This window comes from Triturus cristatus, chromosome 2_1 (assembly GCF_964204655.1).
Source record: "Triturus cristatus chromosome 2_1, aTriCri1.1, whole genome shotgun sequence".
Lineage (NCBI taxonomy): Eukaryota > Metazoa > Chordata > Amphibia > Caudata > Salamandridae > Triturus > Triturus cristatus.
Genome location: NC_140581.1, coordinates 1086676062 through 1086700304, shown reverse-complemented (window position 1 = coordinate 1086700304; position 24243 = coordinate 1086676062). Strand labels below are relative to the sequence as shown.

The 24243-nt window shown below is 39.9% G+C and overlaps 1 protein-coding gene across 1 annotated transcript in view; it reads left to right on the top strand.

Annotated features, from left to right (window-relative positions):
* Positions 1-24243, top strand: part of ADAMTS3 (ADAM metallopeptidase with thrombospondin type 1 motif 3) — a 558188-nt gene that overhangs the window by 477613 nt on the left and 56332 nt on the right. Inside the window, exons 18-19 of the mRNA XM_085636296.1 lie at positions 119-282; positions 5805-5970. Coding sequence (XP_085492422.1) covers positions 119-282; positions 5805-5970 — 330 coding nt within the window. The remainder of the gene's footprint in view (positions 1-118; positions 283-5804; positions 5971-24243) is intronic.

Genomic DNA, 24243 nt, shown 5'->3' with positions numbered 1-24243 from the left:
GGCAAAGCGTTATGCATGTGTCCTCATTTGTCTTCGTGAATACATTGGGAGGTTCTTTGTAAAATATCTAAAGTAAGCAAGGCAAAATGTGTGGTTCTTACGCATTCTCCCCCAACAGCTATTAAGAACCAGGCCACAGGGCACTACATTCTGAATAGCAAAGGTGAAGAGGCCAGGTCGCGTTCGTTCATAGACCTTGGAGTGGAATGGGAGTACATCATAGAAGACGACATTGAAACGCTTCACACCGATGGACCGCTTCATGATGCCGTTGTTGTTCTGGTACGTGCCTCCATATTAGATATCATTTGTTTGACATCATTTTGTTTACTATAAACAATATAATGCCAAATCTTTTTGGCCATTATATTGTATATACAGGGTTTGTAAACTGGGGAGGGGGGTGCCTACATTTTGGATTTAATTTTCTACAACTATCACAAACAAAATCATGTTTAGGTATACAAAAAAATGAATTTCACCTGTATTGACTCATCTTATCATATCCCATGAACAAAAACATATTATTATTTGGCTTAAGTCAGACACAATGCTTATTCATTCTTTCTGCCACTCTTCTGCACCACAAACCACCTCCACACAGAGATGCATTACACAACGTGGAGGGAGCTGAGGGCTCAACCAGTTTCAGCATCAGACTGTGGTAACGTTGTGTGTCACTATAAAGTTGTTGAACAGTAGGCAGACCTCTTACTGTATGATGTGCTTTGGATAATAGCTCAGTAATGGTTAACCAGAAGCAGTGTTTGAGTCCGAATGGAAGGTGGTATGTGTGGCTGGTGCTCTGAAAAAAGACCTCAGACAGGGTTCATGCTGCCTAAGGGTTGGGCATAGAGTCATGTGTGGTGTGTGCAGGACATCTGCTTTCAAAATTTGGGTGGGGGTTTTATAACTAGAGAGGTAAGCACAGACCAAATACTTAGTTAAAAAAGGAAGTATTCAGGTCTTGATTGACTTTATGGTAAAAAGCTCGAATTTGTTTAATGGATTCAAATTTGTTGTGCAGATGGGATCCAATGATATTTATGATTTTGTATCAGTGAGTCCTCATTCTTGTCTACCCCGAACTAGCGTGCCTCGCTGTCTCCCCCGTTGTTTTATGGGATTTAGCGCATAGCAAACATTGACTGTTGTGTTCATTGGGCACAGATCTCCCTTTGGTAAACTATAGCGAAAAGTAAAAATCTATATTAAACTTGAAAACAATTAGTTAAACTATTTTTATGTTAAATACTTATTAAATATATTTAAGAGTAGAACAAAATAAAGAAAAGCGCTAAAGCATTATTAACCTAATTTTACATTGTAAATCTGGGCCTCCATGTATTTGATGATGTAGGTATGAAGGCAGACTGTTGGTTGAATGAAGTCTAATTTGCTGGTTCCTCTTTCCTGTCGTTATTATAAGGGGTGTTGCCTGACTGTTGCATGGTTGTGCTAACATTAAAAATGCAATTTATTTAGCTTTTTATGCTATTATTAGTTGAAACTGTCATACAGCTACTGAATGTTTAATGACTATCTCACAGTTCACTCAAAATGATATTTTGAGGTATGCCTGAGTGAGTTGGATTTAAAGATACCAATTCCAAATCAAAGGCACTTCTGAAATCTGCCAAGCAAGCACGTTTAACATGTCACTGCTTGCTCGCTATAGTGACATTCTGAAATTGCACAGCATTTCACGTTAAATGTGAGTGTTGGTTTATAGAACTGTTACTCCCTTCAACACAATTTGTGAGTTAAACTTGCCTTCAGCTCTTCAAACTGTAGGACTCAGATTTGTTTAAAACATTCTTTAAAAAAGGAAGTTGTATTACATTCTTCGTATAAACAGTTAAGATCTCCAATCTCGATAATAATGCAATCATATGCAATTGAGAGAGGGTCCACCAATCATAATTGGCTTGATTTACTTTGAACACAACCAAGGGCCAGATATCCATAGGATGTTTTTCAATCATAAAGTCTGCATTGATCAAAATGGAAAGCATACAATTGCCAAACTCCAATTTGCAAGGTATTAAAGTTGCATTGCTCCTTTTCTAGTAATGATTTTCTACCACTAATATTTTCTAATGCAAAGCATTGAAAGGTTATCTTCTGGCAAGTGCTGTTGGAAACCATTGCAAAAGTCCACCAGTCCCTGAGTGGCAGTATCTACTATGTGTGTGGCAGTGATGGATATGATAAGGAGCAGATAGTACTCCTAAGCACTTCTGCCTGCTCCCTCAAATGCCGCTCTCAAATTCCGCAACATTTTAGAAATATTGCAGCCTTTTAGGTGATGGGTCTTAAAACAACCAAATAAAAAATTCTGAGACAGAGCAGTGTCATACGACCAGGTCAATCGCACTTCCTGCCAAATGTCATCCCCTGGTACATTTTGTAGTTTTAAAGTTTATTTTGGAAATGGAAAATGTGGTTTTGGATAAAGAAGATTGTCTTGAGACTTTTTCCTCCTTTCATTGCTGTTTTGTACACATCCGGAGCTCACTATGAAAATCCAGGATTCTTGCTTATGGTGGTCATTAATTCCTCCTGGTACAAGAGTCAGTGTTTGAACCTTTTTTTTATTTTAAACCAAGAAATGCCCCTTCTGCACGCCTCTATGCTATAAAATGCAGGGGTTAAACACAGGCTGTGGTTCTGCCATCCAAGAACACTCTCAGGTGCTGTGTGTTACTTTGTGTTCCCCTCATGTGGGAGCAGTGGTGATTGATAATTTTGAGCTTCCTCTTTTCGACAAACCATGAAATGAAATTACTATCTATCAACTTCAAAAACTATATTTTGTTTTTACATTTCCATTATATGCCTTGCTGTTGTCTATAGGTGCATCCGAACACTGCGTGTGGAGCAGTGCTTAATTTGAGAAAAAATAAGTGCCTTGCCCACTGAGTTTTTCAGGAGGCCAGTGCAGCTTGAACCACACAGAGCCCATGCCTTTGCTATGAAATGTCAGGATAAATACTATCAATTGATGCAGAACAATGTTAAGTAGCTGCTGCTTCTGCTGTAGTCATAAAACTGATTGCGCCATTGGTCGTATGGACTTTTAGATATCAGCTGGAAGTGAAATCTGGGAGATAACATCAGTACAAGAAAAATTACAGTGAACCTCATTTGACTCCAAAACAACGACAGAGAGGATGGTTTCCAAACCATGAAGGTTTATGAATGAATTGGTCAAAGTTACAGGCGTTATTCGTTTGGTAACTTGTCAGTTAAGCATAGAATTCCATAACGATAATCAATCTAACAGGATAAGATCAAGAAGATAGTACCATACATTGTTAAACAGTGTAAAAGCAAAGTAAAGAAAGTATCAGTTCCAAAAAGGACATCCCTAAGCTAACTAAAGCATTTACTAATGACAAGGGAAACTGCTAAGCAGAAGGAGTCATTCGGAAGTGAACAAAGGTTCAAGGCAAGTAAGAGGCCTAAGAGTTCAAAAGTCTAACTCAAGAACAGGGAATATGAAACCTCAGCAGTTTACTGGGAAGGTCTTCTCTCCACAGAGCCAGGACAGTATCTCCTAACTGTTCTAAGACACACAATCAAATCATTGTATTGCATATCCAGAACTTCTTCCTACCAGCTCCTCCGAAATTGAACCAATATGGTTGCTGTGTCTCCTTGAAACTGGTTGACTTCCCTCATCCAGCTAAAGCTCACACAGCTACACGACCTTGGATGGTATGATTGGTCCAGACTGCATGGTACAGGAAGATCTTTCTCATCCCCGCACATGGTGTAAATCACAACTTCCAATTAATCCAATCTGCTCTAACTATAAGCTACTCTTCTAATTAGTGTAGGTTATCTTGCTCCAGCAACGAGACAAAAAATGTGGAAGCACATTTCGAAATCAAAATTCTGGTTAACAGTGAAAGTTTTTTAAGCAGCTAAGGCCTACTTCCAGTTAGGCCAACGTTAAGAATGCACATTTGGTTAACGTGAATATTCTGTAGCCTTATGAGCCGCTACCAGGGACTTTACCAGTTTTTAAAGGTCCTGAATGTTATAGGCCTGAGCCGTAGGCATTGGCTTATAATGATGGAGTGGACCGTTATCAACCGCTATAGCCTGAGGCAGAAGGGATATCATGCTATCAGAACATTCCACTCACTAAGGGTAGGATGTTCTAAATCATAAAGTGATAAACATGAAAACAAACATTGGAATGTTGGAGCGCCGAACTTATCCCAGCTATTAAAAGCCCAAAGGTACTCCATTGTCTTGAATGGAGCTCTTAACATTATACTTCAATCACACAAAGTGTGGCTTCTGTATACGTGTTTAATCACACATTAACATATGGATTAACATTTGATCAATAAAGATTATAAAGAATACATTTTTCGCTGCTCCATTATTAACCATGACGTCAACAAATGTGACAATTCAGTGTATTCCAAGTCATCCAAAGATGTAAAAATGGTCAAAAGTGTCCTAAAAAGTTCTAAGAGATAAGAACAACCAAGGAATCCATAAAACATTTTTTTAATCATGATGCAAAACTGTAGTGTACATCGTTGCCATTAAATTTGTTAAAGACTACCAGCACTTTAAAAGAGAAAGTTTACTACATTTTAAAATGATTAGCAATCCCACTGAATGTTCAAAATTGACTGAGTAAAAGCAATAAGTAAACCACATGCAGGTATTTGCCAAAACCAATCAGAGGAACATTGGCACTCAAATGGAAGTTTGCTCGCTCTCCACTTCCTTTGAAATGCTCGTTAACACCTTGAGGTGTCCAGGCTGTTGGCAGACAGTGCTGCTCCTTTTGCTGGTGCAAATAGTGTCTCTTGTATTGCTTCACCCTTATGAGCTGGTTTGAGAGATATAGTTTATATTTAGTGATCTGTAGTTGTTCTTTCATTCACTCATTATCTTACTGAAATATCATAATAGCCGTCGGGTATGCCATTAGCGACATGAAATGTCGACTCATCCAATTAGACTGCTCAGATGTTAAAGACTATAATCATACTGCTTACTTTTTTTTTTCTTTTTTTAGAAACGTTTAATGATAACATGGAACTTTTAATTTTGGTTTACTAGATTTCCTATAAGAAGTACATTTGAAAGCAGTTTCTAACCTTTACAAATGACACTGCAGTGGAACTAATGATTGAGTTCCATGATGAGCAAGGTTAATGTAAATTTTGCCTTTGTCACATTTACATATAGTGGCTGAGGGATACATATTGAATAGGTAGGTGAGATCACTTGGCAGAAGATATTAAGAAATCTAGTGTATACAATATATTAAGCATTATTGTTTTTTCGCTTATTGATGATTGTTATTCTTATCATAATTTTGTATTGTTATTTGTTTTATTATTATTAACCATATTATTATCATTCTTATTCTTCTTATTATTATCATCAATTATATTATTACTATGATCAATCATAATAATATTAATATATAATCCTTATAATGCTAATTCTAATAATAATAGCAATAATAATAATACAGAGTTTGGGCTACTATATTATTGTTGTTGTTATTATTAATAATATTTTTGTAAATAGCACCGTCATTATTATCATGGTTGTTGTTGTTATTACCATTATTAATAATAATAATAATAATAATAATAATAATAATGATAATAATAACAAAAACAACATCATGACATCAACAAAATAATACTACTAATAACAATAATGCTTTCCATTTTCTTTAGCATTAACTACCACAGATTTGTCATTTAGTGGCGCTGCCAATGGCAAGTGGGAAAGTGAAACACTTTTCCTTGTTTCTGCAGGTTATTCCTCAGGAAAATGACACCAAGTCCAGCCTGACGTACAAATACATCATTCACGAGGACTCCGTACCCACCATCAACAGTAACAATGTACTCCAGGAGGAAATTGACACTTTCGAGTGGGCGTTGAAGAGTTGGTCCCAGTGTTCAAAGCCCTGCGGAGGAGGTAAGCAAATCGCCTGTGGTTTACGAAAAGCGGTCATATATTTGTCGCTTTATCATTAAAAACTGATAGAATGTAAATGCGTAGCAGGGTTACGAATATACAGAAAGTGCATCAAAACAAGATCCTCCGTTGGATATGATTCTGGTATCAGTTAGTAGACAATCGACCTTGGTGAATGCACAGCTGAGCCTAAGCATATCACCGTGGCTTTGAACAAAGACATGTTCATTTAAATAGGACTGTGTGAAACTGTATATTTTTCCAAACAAAAAGAATAATAATTTTGGGAAAATGTAAAGAGGTATGGCTTTGCGAATAATAATAACATGAAATACAGACACACTGTATTTTCCCTACAAGATCTAAAGAAGTGTTTGGAACATTGGTAGCTCGACAAATGCTGCTGCAGCACACTTCCAGTTCCTGGGAGACTCACGTTTTGCTCACACTTGCCGGCTATTACAAAAGAAGAGCATAAGTAGGAAAAGAACAAAAAGGACACAAAACATTTAGAGCCCAATAATTAGGATTTGGGCAAAAGTACACTAGCTTAAACAATTTTCAACACTCTACATTTAACCAGATATTGCTGGTGAGTTTTGTAACATTAAACTGAAAAAGTTGCTAACCTTAGTAAAGTGCTGTTATCACACCATGGTTGAGCAGTACTTAATTTGTCAAAGAACGGATGCCAGTGTCTGAAACCTTTGCCTCACTTAAGAAGGCTCCTGCTTTCTCCCTTTGTGATGGATTTCCGTCTTTCTCTTCCTCCGTCTTTTGGATTTGTGTGTTTTTCTATTACTTACTCACTGTAAATATCTGATTTGAATAAATAAGTGCCGGTGCCCCAAAATAAGAGCTGGTGGCCCCCACCAGCACCCACTGGCTCAAATTAACATGACATTGGCAAAACTGAGGTTGCGCCTTAAAACATATACATGGAATTTGAACGTCAGGCTCTCTTAGCATACATGCACACTATTCAAGTGCTCTATTTCAAGTGAAGGTCATTGTAGAAAGATAATTCCCCTAGTGTAAGGGGCAGTATGTGTACCTTCATTTTAGCCTTGATGTTAAAGCTAAAAATTGGCCTCTAGTCCAGGATGTTCTGGGCCTTCAAAGCCTCCCCATCGTCAGCCATGCCCAAGAATATTCAAAGGAGGCCAAAGCTCAGTTTATGTTAACTTATGTACAAAACTTTAATGGAATCACTTTTCTTATTCTGATGCACAAGCCAGTCCTTTTGATTTCACTACTGCAAATGAAACACACATTGACCATTAGTCTTAATCTGTTTACAGCAGTTGCACACTCACATTTCTAGTTTTTAGCACAGAATAATACAATGTCCGGAATTTGATCACTGAGGACCTCATTCATAAAGGTAAATTTACACTTTCGTGTAGGTTCTTTACGAGTGTGGAGTCTCCACACATAATTTTATTTTTATTTATTTTACCTTTGTGAATCAGGCTCTGAGTTTTTCTTATCCATAGAAAAATCCGATAAACAGGCTAAAAGGTTAAAGGAAATCAATAAGTGAGTGCAGGCCATAAATGTTATCTAAAACAGGGCGCACAATCCAAAAATGCTTGGCTTTTCCTTTAGAATAGGACTTATTACAGTTTGGAGTGAAAACAGTTAGTGGCAATGAAATCCATATGGAGTATCCTGCAAGTGTACTTACGTATTTCCTAAACTGAAAGGGTCAGGGGAGTAAACAAAACCACACAAATACGGTTTCCAAAGCCTTATTGTCAGCCATTTTGAAGAGGCAAATGAAGATCAAGAGAAAACCAAAGTCAGACACTTGTACTTTAGAAACAATGCATACATGGTAGGTAAACTAAGTAGATGGAAGGGATTTATGGTTGCACCCCGATCATCATCATCATAGCGAAATGTAGATAGTAGCAAAGAAGACGGTGGGAAGATACTCTGAATAATCCAAAGGCAAAACGTATCTCAAGACACAAATTGTATGTGCAGAGATAAAGCCGCATTTTTGTGTTATAGCCAGACACTCACAACTGAAATCTTAATGTAGGATTTCTAGTTTATTTATGCATGTTAAATAACATACAAGGGCTAGACTAATTTATGTGCAACCACAGGCATATGAATCGCACATCCTTCAAATCGAACATCTCTTCACTCTTTATTGAGCACACTCTCAATTGGATACAGAAAATAAGGGAAACATTGGAAATTGCTCCTGCGGGATTATATCTAAATGTCAAGGAGGGGATTGAGGGAGACCTGCCTGGCTGTACCAGTGGATGCCGGAGGGTGAGCGTGGAAGCCCAAGGGTGAATAGTAGGTGTGATGCAATTCTTTTCCAGGTCCTAAAATAATTAAAATCCCATCAAGGATCTGAACAGGCTGTGAAGAGGTTGTGGAAAGGTTGTCCTTTTGTTCCAGTACCACTGGCTGGAATCTTTATTAGACCGGTTTTCATTTTTTTACCTATGGCACACTTGGGATGATTAATTCCAAACTTTTTAATTTAGTTTTACTATTTTAACCTGTTTACCTTGTTTTATGCAAGAATTGAAACTCTTCATGCCCCAACAAGTGAATGAGAGACTTTTCTGTCAGAAGAATGAAAGAATATCACCTCAGAGTGGGAAGGGAGGGAACGCTGAGATGCAGAGAGAGGGCTAGAGAAACCTACAGGGGCTAGGCAGCAAGGTCAGATATTAGTGAAGGGTTTGTTGTCTACTTGGGTAGCTGGATTGAGCATGTCCCTGTCTTCTGTGAGGCGCTCGATTGACCTATGGTGGTGGATCAGTGCTATGAAACAAATATAGAATTATAGCTGGGTAACCGCGTGACATCAAATAGACAAGGAGCACAAAACTCAAGTTTCTATGATGTCACTCATAACCTCGAGTTGAAAAACATCGCCATAATTCACTTTTTGCTCATCTATAATTTTATGTAGTGTATGGTCCAAAAAGTTATCTGCCCCTGCTTTCAACTGATGCACCGGGGCAGTGGAGTAATGGAGGAGCCGTACATAACATGGTCTCTCCTTCCTGGCCAAAATGTGAAAAAAATATCTTACCTGCCTTTCTTATCAACTCTGGACACCTTTCCTGCCTTCCTTTCCCCTCTGGGAGCTGTGCTTTCTGCTTTCAATTAAGGCAGACAAACAGTACTGCACTGACAGGCTCTCAGAGAGCCCTCTCACCCTGGGCGGAAAGACATTTATCGTGTAGCAACATTGGGTATTCAGTTTTGTTATCAACTGTTGCTACATTACAGCACTGAATTACTATATTTAGAATCTGGTGTAAATGGTATGGAAGCCATGAATAACATTTTTTAACACTTTATTTGTAATGTGAAACATACAGTAAAATACAAGCAGCATGTAATATACTAAAATATATATGCCCACAAAAAAGATAATCGTAAACACATCAGTAGTATTTTTTTGTTGTATCAGTAAACCCACCATATTGTCTTGTATATGTGGACTCTCCACTCCATCCCCCTTTTTCTGAAATATTGTAGCCCATAGTACTAAATCTTATACAAGTTTTGCATCCGTTCTAACAGTTTTCCATCCTGATCAACAACCCACTCACTCAAGTCCCTCTCCCGTGAATTCGATTTGGATTATGCAGTTTCATCCAGTGGATAATGACTCAGTGTTTGGCCAACACCAACAATATGGACGTATATGTAGCCGTCTCCTTAGGTCTGGGTATAAGATTGAGTAGACAGTGATTCACTGAGAAATGGACAGGTATGTGGGTTGTGTCTGCTAGACTAAGCAACACCGCACTTCAGAATGTTTGTAATTGCACATAGCTCCATGTCATATCGAGAAAATCTGTTCACTCTTGTCTTCATTTTGAACACGCACATGGTCTGTCAGGGTTAAATCTATGGAGTCATAAGGGAGTCATGTATGTGCAAGGGACATAGTTAAAGTGCATTAGTTGGAAGCAGACTTTGCTTGAGAGTGCCTTCACATGTGTGTGAGTTAACCCCCAGTCATATCTGCCAGTGGTGATTCCAAATCCCATTTCTGAAAAGCTGGGGGATCTATTATTTTCCTGTCAACCCTTAAAGCCCTATATAGAGAGGAGTTTGTGTGGGTGTCATGCCCCATCTATAAGATTGTATTCACAACATGAGAGTCCAGGAATGTCAACAGGAACCCCAGCTAGAGTTCCATGGCTGTGCTGGAGAACTTCACGTATTGCAAAACCTGTCTAGGTCCCACCCCAAATTGTATCTGCACATTTTCAAAAGTAATAAAGCTGTCAGTCGGTGTATGTCTCTCTATGTCAAACATCCACCCTCCTCGAATTGAGAAATTGCTATGTCCCTGCTGATTTTGCGGAACGGCTGTAGCTACCAAATCTCCAACCATCTAGAGAAAGGGGTGCGTTTCCCCTATGAATCCGATAAATCACTATGTCCCAAACAACTGCAGTGTGCTTTATAATAAATGGACAGAATCCTGGTGTATCTCTCCCTTTCATCAATGTAACCGGTAGGGGTTCTTTCTCCTAACATCTCTCAGTTGTCCTATTCTCCACACCAGCTAGACTTGTGCCAGAGCTGAGCTGTCTAATAATATAGTTCTATGTCCTAAAGGTCCAATCCACCCTCCTCTTCATCCCGTCTGAGGACTAGCCTACTGAGGACTGGCAATCCCACCCTGCTTCACTTACCAGCCCAAACCAGAGAGACCAGAAGTGAACCTATCTTCCGGAACATGAGTTTGGGGATCATACATAGCACGTTCTGTAAGCGATAGAGGCATTAGAGAAAAAGTATAATTTTTACAAGTGCGATACAACCCGTTACAGAGAGATGGAGAGTGTTCCAAAAACAAATAGAGCTCGAAAGCCCCTCTATGACTATGGCCATATTATATTTTTATTGTTTATCTGGGGTAAGGTAATGGAACTTGCCTATCTCCTAGTGAAGCCTAACTGCTGAACGTCTGTGACAGAACCCCTACCTGTCTACCCAGGGAAAAAATCATGGTCTTGTCCCAATTGACCTTGAGGCCAGATGCAACTCTAAGCCTTTACAGTTCTGACAGCAATATCTGTAGGAAAATATGAGGATCAGTAAGCTAAACCAGAGTGTTTCAATCTAATCATGAAGCGTTCCGCGCTAAGCTGAACAATAGAGGGGACAAAAGGCATCCCCATTTAGTGCACAGTTTGATTGTCCATTTGCCAGACACAACACCTCCCAGGCATACTGTTGCCATGGGATCGATACATAAGAGATTCTCCCAGTACCGAAAGATCAGTACGAAGCCCATCCTGCTTATCACTTTGAACATGTAGGCTATCCCATAGTATGGAAGGCTTTTACTAAATCCAGTGCAATATTGGCAGCATATATGCCTAGTCTTTGTGTGGTGTGCAGGATATGAGTTAGCTGTCCAAGCGTGATGAATGTATTGCACCTTGAGATAAACCTGCATTGATCCTCATGCACCAGTGATCCAATAACTGTTTAAGTCTATTTGCTTATACCTCTGAAAGCTGCTTCGTAATCATATTTATCATAGGAAGAGGGCAGTAAGATCCCAGCTCCTCCAGATCTCTATCAAGTTTAGGCATCATCACTGTAAGTGCTCGCTCATGCCATTCGGGATTTTCCCCAGTGTTTTTGCCTCCACCTAGACCTCCAGAGGATGTTCAGTGAGAGTTGATGCATAGGACTGGTAGAACTCCGAGTGAAATCCACCCAGTCTTTGGGTTTTGCCATGTGGCATCTCCTTTAGGGCTGTCAACAGTTTTTCTCGTGTCAGATTGCCCGCCAATATCGCCACCTGATCCTCGATAAAGTACAGTAATTGTAGGATCATTGACAGATTATTGGAAACAGCAATATCGTGTGGATATAATATCATATTCAAAATCTCGAGGACCAAAATCTCGAGAATGTCAGTGCAAATAGGTAAGTATAGGTTCACAGGTCAAAGGTCAAAGATTACTTTATTTCGACCCCAAAGTCATAAAAGTAGACACAACATGGTAAAAGAGCATATTTTAAAAACAGATATAAAATAGACAATATGGTATAATTCAATATAAAATAAGAATAAGTTACAGAGATAGGAATAACAATCAGTACAGTCGATGGGAACAAGAAGGTCAAGCAAGAATTCATGTGAATCAATTTGGTAATCATAAGTAACTACCATACTAAAGTGCATAAAAGTTAATCCAGTTCACAACAATGGCCATCACATCAAGCATTTGGTCCTTTTCAGCCATAAGGCATGCCAGTATCTAGGTAAACCAAAAACCACAAGTCTGCCTGTGTCCGTGCTTAGCAATCTAAGCACCTCCAGATAGTGGCCGGAGCCAACAATTTTTCAAAGTGGAAAAATCCACTTGGCCCTCAGCAATTTATATATCGGGCAAAAAAATAGGAGATGAATAATAGATTCAGCACTAGCATTACAAGCAGGACATTGATCGTTATTCTCAGAGTCTGACCTCCAGTTTTTACAATAAGTTTTAAGCGGGAGTGTTTTATAGTGGAACTGAAAAAACAACTTCCGAGCCAAGGGAGGGACAATTTCATCCAATGAGTCTTCAAAACGAGGTACACATTTGAAATTGAGAAAACTGGTGGTCAAGCTACCCTTGGCGTCAAATGCAGTTTGTAGGGATGTTGCTTCCCAATACCGTTCCTTCATCACAGCTCTCGAGATGGTAACCATACTTCCTGGGTCAAACCAGTACCCCATCATTCCAAGCCTCTCTAGGAGAGCCCTCAGAGCTCTAAACCAGGGGACAGATTTATTAATAGGAAATTTCATAAGCTCACAAAGTAGCTCCCGGTATGGGCGCAATTCCTCCACAGTCCACAGTCTGTGGCAAAACATTAAGTGCTTATAGCTAATTTTATGGGCCAGCTGTCTCTGTGCCAAGTCAAAATAAAGGGGGACTAGAGGCGTGCTTACTGGAAGATTTGTCAAAGAGCTAAGAAAATGATTTTCAACAAATGACAAGGGAGCAGTTATACCAGAACCCCAAAGTTCTGCTCCATAAAGTGCACCCCCTAAAATTTTCATATTATAAATTTCCAATGCTGGCGCTAGCTGCCGTGTAAAAGTATTTCTGTGTATTTTTGCTAGATTTGCGGTTTGAAGGATAAGTTGCAACTTTACCTTATCAATGTGTTGATCCCACCTCAATGTGGGAGTTAAAAAAATGGCCAAATAATCAAAAAATTCCACACGCTCTAGCTTGCTACTGCCAGCAAGGACCTGTCTTTTGTTTCGTTTGTCCTTACCCTTCCTAAAAATCATATATTTTGTTTTAGTTTCATTTAACACCAGGCCTCGTTCCTCGCAAAACAGAATAAAATCATTTAAAAGATGCTGGAAACCTTGAGGAGATTTTGCAATTAAAAGAGTGTCGTCAGCGAAGAGGAGGGCTGGAACTCATCGGCTGCCCACCTTTGGACCGTCACACCCATCCCTATCTAGCCACTTTATAACGTCATAAATAAAAAGAAAAAAAAGAGTAGGGGCAAGGACACATCTCTGTCTCACACCACAGTCCACAGGGAAAGTGTCCGTAACTTGGTTATTCTCGCCCCATCTGACCTGTGCTGTATTAGATGTGTGAAGTCTAATTAAACCTCCCTTGATATACACTTCCTTCCAGTATAGGCATAGCAAACGGAAGGTTTGGTCCAGGGTACTCATTTTGGCTCGAAATCCTGCCTGAAGGTCACTCAAGATTTCAGACTCTTTGATCCAGTCCTGGAGTCGAGCTAGTATCTGCTTGCAGAAGATCTTTTGTAAGGAGTCAATAAGACTTATCGGCCTAAAGCTTGAGGGCTTTGTTCTGTCCCCTTTTTTGTAAATCGGGACGATCTCGGCATTTTTCCATGAAATAGGTAGAGGACTACCCCTAAGAATGGAATTTGATAGTATGTTTATATACCGACCCCATAGGGCCACATCCTCCTTTTAAAGATCATTAGGGATTCGATCAGGCCCTGGTGCACGTGCTAGGGTACAAGAAGCAATTGCAACTCGGGTCTCCTCTAGCGAGATGTGAAGATCAGTTACATCCAGGGCCTCATCAATCAGACTTACGTCTTGACCTACAGGTGCCTTGTCCCTAGATGCGTATAGGCTGCAAAAGTGGGTTTCCCAGGCCTCCGGTTGAACCATAAATTCCAGATGGCACTTATTATCCTTTAACCAGTGTGCTACCAGACTCCAGAACTTTTTCGAGTCCCTCGCTAGCAAAGCACTCCTTAAAGATGACCAAAGATGGGCCTCCCACTCCTTTTTAGCTTCTTCGATGGTTTTTTTATACTTAGCGCGGCAAAGCATTATATCAGGGCAAGATTTTTGCTTTACTGCCTTTAATAATTCCTGCTTTGACAGCCTACATGCCTTTGTATACCAGGCTCCCTGCTTATTTTGTGCATAATGGGGATATGTTCTCTCTCTCGTGTGCGACTTCCCCTATATATATTTTTTTTTCCAAGGTAAATATATTTGGAGTTATATTATAAAACTTTGTTTACCTATAGAAACTTATCTTCATGATATCTGTGTCCTCGATATTCTTGACATGATATTTTGGTCATTGATATTTCTGTTTCTGATATTCTGTCTAGATACCGTAATTGTACATTTGTCAACAAGTGTTCTCTGGGAGACGCTGCCATCTTCTAAGGGCATTTACACTTATTTTCTAGGTAGAAGTGGAAAGCCTCCACTATGTCCCTCTGTTAGGATATACGCATCCCATTTAGCCATTTAGGCAAAAATAATTGGCTATACGGGATTTCCCTTAGAAGTAACCATGCAAGGAGCCTGCCCACTTTATCACCAGGTCATTCGATTTTTCACTTTGCTTTTTCAGCAGTTACGAGCTGGAATAGACAAAATCATCTTCACACACTCTACCTCTCAGGTGGGACACCTAATCTCTTGATGCCTTAAGTCTGCCTGAAGTTAATGCCATTTCCATGAGATTTTGCTTATGTGTTCTCTCCCTATCACATTCTTAAAGGCATCCTATTTGCTGGTCCTAGCAGCTGTCGAGCCGCGCTTCTGTTCAATGTAGGACTCCATTGCCTCCCCATCCTCTGTATTAAAAACTGTGTTACGCAGGGCCTCTGGTCATAGCCTCCACAATGGAACACATGGTCTGGATGGAGCAACACAGTATTCGATCATCAGTGGCGTGTGGTCCGACAGCAACCTGTATCGGGATTGTGCTGTTTCTTTTTTCCCTGCTATCCTCCTCATCACCAGTATGCAATTCAGTATTCTATAGATCCCATGTATTGCAGAGTAGCAAGTGTATTATTGCGAAGTAGGGTGAAACTCCCGCCATATATCTAAGCAGTTTAAGGAATCCATCATAGTGCTCTTAGTCGTGTCATGTTTGGTTTTGCATGAGGGCGAGGTAGGTATCTGTCCAGATCCTTGTCCAGAATACAATTGTACTCTCCAGCTCATATGAGAGGCACTTCCAGATAGTGTGTAAGTAATCCCATAACAGTTGGGTGAAAGGAACGGTCATCTGTATTTGGTGCATAAATAGTAGGAAAGAATATCCCTGCTCCATTCAATAGGCCGTAGATCAGAAACCACGTCTGTCCTGGTGCAGGGGTGAGAAAAGAGGATACCAGGGGGGTGGCACAGGAGGAGTAAGTGGAAGAGTAAAACTGGCCTCTCCACTTGTTTTTGACCTTCTCCACCTCTTTTCCTATTACATGTGTTCTTGTAAAAACTCGGTGCGTGTTGACTGCTGTCTAAGGTAGGAGTGCACTCTGTTTCTTTTTCTGTGGTCATTGATATCTCTAATGTTCCACGTTAAAAATGTTGTAACCACTTTGCATGATCAGTGTTCAGTGTCAGTTGGATCATCCAGGGGGTTCAGTGTTACCAACTGCAGGCCCTGTATATGCAATTAGTACCTCTGCCATTGAAACATGCTATCTACTACTTGACAAATTTGAGCCCCAACACTTTTCCCCCCACCTCCCACCTGCAGGTAAACACTGAGAAAAATGTGCGTGTTTCTTTCTCCATGGTAGTTCAACCCTGAACAATATCGGTGTCTTTAACAATTCAACCTTGTAACATAAACACCAACTGTGACTGATTACCGTAGCTGACTATTTCCTCTCTATTCTAAAACAATATTACATGATGTAATAAATTGAGTTTCTCGTTGAGGGGGGAAACCCCATTCAAGCAGCAAACACAATCCTTATCATAGTGAAGTCACAAGCAAACCCCAAATTAAACTGTGCTCAACCTCTGGTAGCTTGGCACAGAGCACTCAAGCTTAACTCAGAGGCAATGTGCAAAGATTTTGTGCAACACTTCAAACAGTAATACAATGAAAACATACCAGACAAGGGATCCAAAACCATATTAGAATAGTGTAGATTGTAATAATTAAAACAAGACCAAAACAACAAATCTCCAATCAGTAGAAATGGAGATATGAAGGTTTAAAGATGTATGTGAATAAAGCACCATCAGCACAAAGTGCTAACTGTGGATATCTGGTCGCACTAGATCGGGACAAAGTCATAGGTTGAAGCCAACCGCGATGGAACGTAGGCCGGCTGCAGGAACCCAGTTAGGCCAGCAGTGAACCTCATAATTCGATCTGCATGGCCTTGTGGTCTCTGTAGTGGTGGATTTGTGCAGCGTTTGTCCTCTAGGACGCAGGATGATGAAGGATTAATTTGAGGATAGCTGGAGCTCATGATGCTTACATGCTATCCGCCATCTTGGTAGGAATAGCCAGCCATGAATAACATTAAAATAACCTACTGAAACACTGCCATTTGAGTAACATGAAAGGTCAGATCTTAGCCGTTTAATGCGCTTCCAGTGAGTTGCCCATGCTGAGCGGATAACTTTGAGGTTGTCCTCACTTTTATTCTACCTAAAATATGGCTGAACCTCATGATTCCAACCCTTGGTTGGTGGTTGACTTAAGCTGGTGAGTGTGGGAGAAATTCTTGACATTGACACATTTTGGGGCAAAAGATAAAGGGTTAGATGTACTAAGCCTTTTTGAGTTCACAAACGGCCCAATTCCAGAATCGTGCTGTTTGTAAACTCAAAAAGGCATTTCCAAATGTACAAAGCCCTAAATGCAATTCGGTAACCCGTTACTGAATCACAATTTGGGTTTGCGATTTGGTATTTGGAAGGGGCATGTTTTTCGCGTCCTTTCCATATACTGATCCGCATTGGTATGTATGAATGTTTTGTGACCAGAATGCGGTTGCAATACATCTGCTCTCTACTGCCAACTCAAAGTTGGTGGTAACCCATTTGCAAATAGGACGGGGTCCCTTGAGAATAGTTGGAAAAAAATAGATTTTAAGAGCAGGCAGTGGTACAAAGAACCACTGACTGCTCTTAAAAAACTAAACTTAAACGTTTAATGTTTTGGATTTAAAAAAAAAAAGATTACTTTGTTTAAAAGCAATCACAGCAGGTCACCATCACTGTGATGGCAGTGAATTGCAGTGGTCACAAACTGTGACCTACCTCATTGGTATTCTTTAAGGTCTATTTGCAACCCACTACGAATCCCTAATGAAACTTAAAGGAATTTTGTACATGATGAATAGTGATTTCCCAATTCCCAAAATCGCAAATAGGAAATAGCTATTCTGTTCTTTGGACATCTAGCCCTAAATCCCTACAATCTACGAATAGATAGTTTTCTACTGTTGAACAAAATTATGGGATCAAACTCCCATCTTTACTTTTCATACTTTTCATTCTTGTACTTCTGTGCCTACACTGGTAATGGAAAATGCAACTCTACACACACCAAACTGTAAAGAGAAATCCAAGGCTGCATGAGCCTCACATACCAGACACAGAAGAGTTAGAGAACCCTTCAATGTGTAATATTTAATTGAGAAACTTGCAATGTCTATCCAAGTGCACAGCCTCCACCTCTATTTGGAGAAAAAACATTCTTTTTTGGGACTGTAATTTAAAAGGTAATGGTGGAAGTAAGATTTTGGGGCAACATTTTCTGTAAACGAATCTACCTTAGGAATACATGAATGCGTGTGTGTTAGAAAAACATTCCTATGTGGTTTCACTATTACACTGATTAAGTGCAAATGTTTTGAAAAAATATAGGACATTTATCTCACATTGGAGATTAGGAATCTGGCAAACCCATTACTTAGAAATTGATGGGCCCAAGAGTGCGAATGAAATGCTTCTTATGCGATCAAATTGCACTGTAGAGAAACGTAGTGGGGAACCTACCTGCTCAGTCGCACTCCAAAAAGACTAGGAATAGTTTTCTAACATACACATATTCCCGTATTCATAAGGTGGATTAGGTTACAGACCTTAGTCCAGATGAATTGCCGTTGATTCGCAGCAGCCCGATACGGCATGAAACATGTTGATTCTATTTTCAAAAGCCTGAGGTCCATTGTTTCCCTGTAAGGGTCTTGGCCCTGTTTTTAACCTTGGCATGGGATTTTATTCTGAACAATAAACTCTGGCAGTTATTAGCTCATAGCCAGTTTTACCTTCACATCCCAGTCTACCTCTCTCCCTTCTGAGTCAGGCATAGGGCAACACCCAACCATTTCAATTTTGGAGTGGATTGAGTAAAAGATCTCCAGCAAAGAGTCCCTTCATAGGGGCCCGCTGGGCATTGCAGCAGCTGCCCAGCAAGCAGCACGGCCCTGTGATGAAGCATGCGACTTTGGTGGGTGAAGGCTTGTGCATCTGAGTGAATGTGAGTGAATTTAGTGAGGAAGGGGGGACATGTGCTTGACCTAAAGTAATTCTTCTCATACCCCTTATTTTTGTTTTTGATTGTGGCTGAGTGTAGCCACTCTTTTAAAGTGCGGCAGACTGCTTATATGCATCCTGGTGCCAGACCGAGCCCAACTGCATTTGGTCACACTTTGGATTTATTAGCACAGCTGGCAGCATAGACTTGGAAAAAGACTGCCACTGCAGGTCTAGATGTTTGTTTATGTAGCAGCCATGTTGAAATAATTTCCCATTATATCAATCACAAATATATATTCAGTGAGTCAATTTGAAAGGTAAGAGGGATGTAGCCTCAGGGCTAGAGCGGTCAACCTCGAAGCTTGGGAACCGGGTTCGAGTCTCGGCATCAACACTCAACATCCTGTGTTTCTGGGCAAATCACTTAATCTCCCCGTGCCTAACAAAAAATTAATGTGTCCTTCTGTAACGAAACTGGTACTATGTAAAGCATTCTGATACCTGCTGTCTCGGGTCTAGTTCACGCTATATAAAACTCTAAAAAATAAAATAAAAACGTGTCTTGCAAATTTGTTCTGAAATGACATCAGTGAGGTGTTGTACATGACATGAGGGATTCGTGTTGCTGTAATTTGAGTTTTTGTTTTACTTACCGAAAACCACACAGCAGGATTTGATAAACTCCTTCAGGTACAGAATGGTACTTACTGCCATGGGGCTGGGTCTGTCTGGAGGGCAAAAATGTTGGCAGAGGCATCACCATTTACACATTAATACATAGAGCACCATCCTGGTGCTGCTGGCTTCGATGGTATCACACACTGTGTGTTCCAGCAACATACAAGCCAGTGCAATGACTCCTCTATGTATTAACAGGTCGGTTCACAAAATACAGAGTCATAATGAGTCACAAATTGACCTACCTCATGAATATGAATAAGGTAGGTTACAATTTACAGCCCAATTGTAATCGCAGGCATCACAGGGTTGGTTTCCTGCTGGGATTGGCAGATCACAATCCTGTGCCCGCTTTTAAATAAAGCAAACAGTTGTCTCTTCTAATGTAGTCTGTTTCCTTTAAACTAAAAATAAAAATGTAACTAACATTTTTAAGAGAAGGCAGTGGTCGATGGGACCACACTTACTCTTAAAAAATATTGTTTTCTTCATTCTCAAAGGAGATGGGGTCCTTTGGGGTCCCTTTCCCTTTTGCGAATGGCTTACCACTACATGTATGTAGTGTGCAAAGCATGTCGGTCACACAACAATAATACAGACTAGTCAGATTTTGTATTTGGAAGGGACGCCCTAATTACTACCCTTTCAAGTACGGAATCGGTATTGAGTCGTAAACCCAAATTGTGATTCTGGAACATTTTATCAAATCGCAATTTGTGATTTGTAAATACCAATAGGCATTTTGCAACAACAAATAAGCCTTCTTACATCTGGCCACAAATATCCATGAATGAGAGCCAGAAGAGTAAATAAAGTGATGTGAACAAAACAGTCTGAGACACTCTGAAGACCACTACCCTTTCCACAGACTCAGTAATGTTAAAATCACACTCTCAAATTTTCAGAATTGAAACAATTTCAATTCTAATTGTTTACAAACTAAACATTGTTAGTCATTTAATTGATCGAATTGATACTGCAAAAAAAAAATGGCGAAGTCAATAGGTCTGCTTGTTTTAGGCCTATGCCTGTTGTTGTATTATATGTCTGGGTGCCACAAAAGAAAACTCTCAGAAAGGCACCCCAGGAAAGGTGAGGGGGCACTGTTTGGAGAGCAAGATTTTAGTTTTCATGTTTTAAGTCACAAGCTTCATTCCCCATGTCTCTTGGAAGATATTCCTAGATAGGCTTCTTTGATTACACCCCTTGTAGAGACCTTTTTCATTTCACTTAAAGCAATGGTCACAGAGGAGGCTCCTCAAAGCTTGATTTGGACCCTACTTACACATTAATGGCGGAAATTCTTACTCACCCATTAGTTTACTTTATGTACTCAGTAACTGCTAACGTTATTGTAAAAGAAAGGGTCACTAACATGGCAACTGTAAGTTGTAACCGTTCATGAAGGCTAAAATAGTGCAAATCTGTAGGAGTTGTCACTAAGTATTTTTCTGCATTGGTTTGTGCTGACTTTAGTATCATGCTGTCCATCCTTATATTAAATAATATGGATTTGCTATGTACATCCTAAAGTTCCTTCAAAGCATTGGATGAAAACAGAAACCTAAAATGTAAATAACAAAAACATGATACAGTGGGAGAGTTATAACCCCTAGCAGTTGGGGTGGATTCCGTGTAGAAAGATGTGCTCCCATTTATTTCAATGCAGTAAATATGTATTTGCCACCATTTTGGCAAAAGTGAACCTTTTTGGGGGAATAGAAAAACTGCTGGAAGAGTGGCAGCCAGTTAACTAGCTGACACGCTGGTGGCTTGTGGTGATTGGATGCGAGAGGTACATTTGATGAAGATGGACCACTGGAAGTTGAATTACCCTAGCTGAGGCATTGGAATACAATTCACGTAGGAAATTTAGTAGTGCTAAGTCTACTCCCATATCCCGTAATATGGACCATAATTTCGTATGGCTGACACAGTCGAAGGCCGTAGACAAGTCCACGTATACCATGTAGACATTGCCTTCTTTTGCAGATATATATTTTCCCAACAATAATGTCAGGTTTAAGGCCTGATCAACTGTCCCAAGCCCCTCCCGGAACCCAAACTGAATGTCCGATAAAATCTGTCCATCCTCAGCCCAGCCCCGGAGGCATTCCAAGATAATCCTCCCCACCATTTTGCCCACCGAATCCAATAGTGAAATTGGTCGGTAGCATGTTACATCTTGACGATCTCCTTTCTTAAAGATAGGGACCATGATTGTTTTAGACCATGAATCTATTAATCCCACACCACATGCCGCATTAAGTTCTCTTGTCAAAGTTGGGGCCCAGAATCCTAAATTTGATTTAAATAGGTCTATTGGGACCCCATCCGGGCCTGGAGCCTTTCCATTTTTGCTAGCTTTTAGTGCTAATACCACTTCTTTCATGGTTACGCCAATATTTAGGGGATAGGATGTTCCTAAAGGTGTTAGGGCTAAAGGATCATGGCTATCCCCTTCCACGGAATTGTTTGCAAAGATCTTTGAGAAAGGCTCTACCCAAGCCCCCGCATCAATTGCCACCTCAATAGTTGGAGATTCTTTCGATTTACAGAGAAAAGGAGATTTGACTATGGTCCAAAAAGCAGAACTATTTTTATTTTTAATGCTTTTCTGGAGTTGCGCCCATAAATCCAGCTTTAGTTCAGTTTTTCTTTCTTTTAAGGCTGAGTTGTATTCTCTCCTCAAAATTGTTATTTCCTGGGGCACCCTGTCTATTTTTTGCAATGCTTTTTTTAATTTAAAGAGTGCTACCGTACATCTGTGATTGAACCAGCCTGGTTTTTTCGACTGAGTGATTTTTTTTGATTTCACAAACAAAGCATTGTTAGTTGCTTTCAGGATCTCACCAAAATGTGCCAAAAGTTCGCGATCCGTAGTATGCAGATCAAGACATTTTTCAATGTCGTGAGGGACCTCTTTCATTAGTCTACTTAGGATTTCTGCCGAATCCACCTTTTCCCATTTCAGGGAATATCCATTAAGTTTATCCAGGTGAAAAGAGTTTTGTCTTAATACACTAGGTAAAGTTTGGATTTGATAATCATATAATGGAATAAAAGATATGGTCAAGGCGCAATGGTCACTTATTACAGTGATATGCGTGTCAAATTTCTTTACCCGATTGCCCACCGTATTTGATATTAAGATAAAGTCAATAATAGAATGACTTTCTCTACCTATAAAGGTTGCATCCGGCCAATCGGTTTCAGGATTCCTTTTATTGGCAATTACAAGATCCATTTCGATTAACATTTCATTTAAAATATCACCCACACCATTATGCGAGAAATGAAGGATTGGTTCGTCTTGTTCATCTATTAACCAGCAGAATAACCCATTATTTATTTTACACAGGTGTAGATTAAAATCCCCACCCCAAATAATGGTTGCGCCCATAGAGGATGCCTTTATCAATGTTGTTAAATGAAAGGAAATCTGTCGCAGAGCCACCAATAATTCAGGCTCCTTTAAGTTGTTATAAAAGTTAACCAGGCGAACCAATTCCCCTTTAGCAAAGCGGATACTCAATATTTGGAAATGAACATCAAGAATAGCCGAAGTTATTTGGACATTTCCTAATAAGTTTGTAATGTAGATAATTAAACCACCCTTTGCTCTGCCAAAGGCTGTAGGGACTGCAGATGAAAAGTAGGTTTTATAACCTACAAGATGTATTGGATTGGTAATCCATGTCTCATGGAGGCAGATTATATTTTGAGTGTTCAAAGAGTGTTGGGCCAGCATCATTTTCTATTTTGTGGGATAGACCTGCTATGTTCCAGAAGAGTAATGTTATTGGTAATCCTAATTTAGGCAATTTCTTCTCTGTCTGAATTTTGAGCTGTTTTGGTGTTAAAACTTTCAAAGGTCTAAATGAGGTATAATTTTTTCCTGGAATATTTGATGTTAAGACTTCTAATGGTTCTGGGGTTTTATGGGACAGTTCAGAACAAACTGTCAGATCTTTCAGAGACGATAATGATACTGGGTGATTTCCGCCCAACTGGGCTATGGGACATTTATCATTAGGTAAACCAGTTTCTATTTTTTGGAATAGCTGGGTGTCATCCTGATTTTCCCCGCGGACCTGGGTGGAACGTCAATCCACACCTTCCAGTCCAGATAGAGCGGAATATCTATTTGAAAGGGACAGACTATAGCCGTGTGGTTCTCTGATGCGCCCAAGTCGAGGGCAGGCTCTAGAAGAATTTAACAGCATGGAATGAGGATAAAAATATGTTAAATCTCGAGTAGAAATTACATCTCCTGCATTCTCACTAGGCCAATCGCCCATATGTCTGACCACATTTCTATCTCTAAAATTGATAATAATGAGATCACCTCTTATATCCTTGGGTCTCTGTCCCAACCACCATAATCTCCTAACATTAAGAATTTCACCGTCGATATGCGCCGGCAGAGGTCTATTGCAACTTAACCAATAGATCACTTTGTCCTTGAGTTCCTGGTGTCCCTCGATCCTTGCACCTTTTAATTCCGGTACCCCTTTCAGTACCACCACGTAAGGAGCCGCTTCCGGGGGGAGGTCTATAATTTGCTGCTTACCCTTTGTCATATCGCTAGTTGGGAGATGTAGGTTTATGTGATATTTCCTGTTCAGTGAAAATCCTGTCTTTACCAAGCTCTCGCTCTTCTCTAGAAGTGGTACTAGGCTTATTATGAGTCTGAGGAGTTATTGGAAATACTTCTTTCCCTACTAAGGAATGTTGGTTTATTATTTTATCGCCTAGGCGTTCTTGAGGAAGTTTGGTGTCCGTTATTATTGGGTCTCTGATTTGAGTAGAAGCCCTGATCACTT